Source organism: Cryptosporidium hominis (assembly GCF_000006425.1).
Source record: "Cryptosporidium hominis TU502 chromosome 1 CHRO011076, whole genome shotgun sequence".
Lineage (NCBI taxonomy): Eukaryota > Apicomplexa > Conoidasida > Eucoccidiorida > Cryptosporidiidae > Cryptosporidium > Cryptosporidium hominis.
Window position 1 is genome coordinate 1,964 of NW_666880.1, and position 1,574 is coordinate 3,537.

Consider the following 1,574-nt stretch of genomic DNA (forward strand, 5'->3'; position numbering starts at 1 on the left):
TAGAGTGAAACAACTTATTACCAGAAGAACAATTAATGTTGGAAAGCTAGATAAGGCTGTCTTGAAATTCATAGGAGTTAAATTTCATATTAATTATTAAAATATTAATTTTCCTATTTACATAACTTTGGCGCAAAGAGGGAAAAAACAAAAAGATGGTCGAGATAAGAGAAATATATAAATAACTAATTTTGGTAGCAAAATATGAAAAGCCTAGCTAACCCTTTTTTTTAATGCTTCTTTATAGATCTCAACTGTAGGTAGCTCAATTTCATCCCGTTGGTATTCGCCTTTTTCCTTCTTTTTCAAAATCATGGAAGCCCACTCCCTTTCTGCTTCTAGGCAAACGTGACGAATTGACCTTCCAGATAACTTTTTTGACATTTTCGCAAGCATCATTCGTTCTTCAAATGTTAAATGTTTTGCATACTGTTTGAAAATCAGTTCCCTTTCATTTTCATTCGGTAGATTAAATAGTACAGTTGTATCGACTCTATTTAGAAACGCTTCATCAATATCTCTTCTACGATTTGTTGCGCAAATCAAGAGAGTCTTTGAATTTAATGTATCAAAACCATCCAACTTTCTCAATAACACAGAGAGTATTTTTTTTGAACCTTCATGCATACTAAACGTTTTATCTCTTGAAGATGCCAAAGTGTCAATTTCATCAATAAATATTATACACCCTTCATTAAATTTTTTTGCAATATCGAAGATCTGAGCTAGCTTGGTTTCACTTTCCCCATACCATTTTGAGACAATATTTTCGAGTGAAACATATATTAGAGGCACTTGAATTGAATTACCAATTATTTTAGCAGAAGTTGTCTTACCAGTTCCTGGCGGACCTTCAAATAAGATTAATTTAGGCCTGTTGTTTGAATTACTTTGCGCCCTTGTTCCATTAACAATCTTATCAAGAACATCTGGATATTTGAAACTTAATAGTATGTGTTCCTCGATTTGACGTTTAACATCTTGATATCCTCCTAAAGAGTCCCATAAATTTCTATGTGAATCGCAATTATCTCGATTTAAAAATACTTGCACACCCAGATTTTCCAATAAAGGTATGACATTATCATCGTGATAAATATTTGAGCTGCTATCTTTATTTAAAAAATCTGATTCCCTAGGATATTGATCAAATTCGTTTGCTGTATTTTCCGCAGAACTCAAAACAGTATTTAAATCAATTAAAGTATCAGTAAGAAGGTTCTTGCTGAAACTGTCAAATAATCGCTCTAAGTTATCGATTATTTCTTTTTCTGTTGGTTTATTACCAAATATTTTGATTTTATTCGAAAATAAACGTTTATTTAATAAATTCTTTTCTAAATTTGTTTCTTCTAAATGACCATTGCCGATTATAGGTTTCATAAGGAAGTGGATGGCTTCCAAATCATTCCTGGATAAGGAATTTTTTGATTTAACATATTCTAAATTTGCAGGCGAGCTTTTATCTGCAGGAATTTGAATATAAATTGTTCCTCTATTGTTTAAGGAGTTTATTTCAATAGTAATTTTTTTCCCATTAGTGCCATCATAAATCTCCCAATTGTTAATAATCG

At 31.2% G+C, this 1,574-nt stretch overlaps 1 protein-coding gene across 1 annotated transcript; it reads right to left on the bottom strand.

Moving 5' to 3' along the window:
* Positions 1-213: 213 nt before the first annotated feature.
* On the bottom strand, positions 214-1,383 carry Chro.10249 (vesicle transfer ATPase -related). Its single annotated transcript, XM_660220.1, has 1 exon — positions 214-1,383. The coding sequence occupies one exon, from the start codon at positions 1,381-1,383 to the stop codon at positions 214-216; it is 1,170 nt and encodes a 389-aa protein (XP_665312.1).
* Positions 1,384-1,574: the final 191 nt, after the last annotated feature.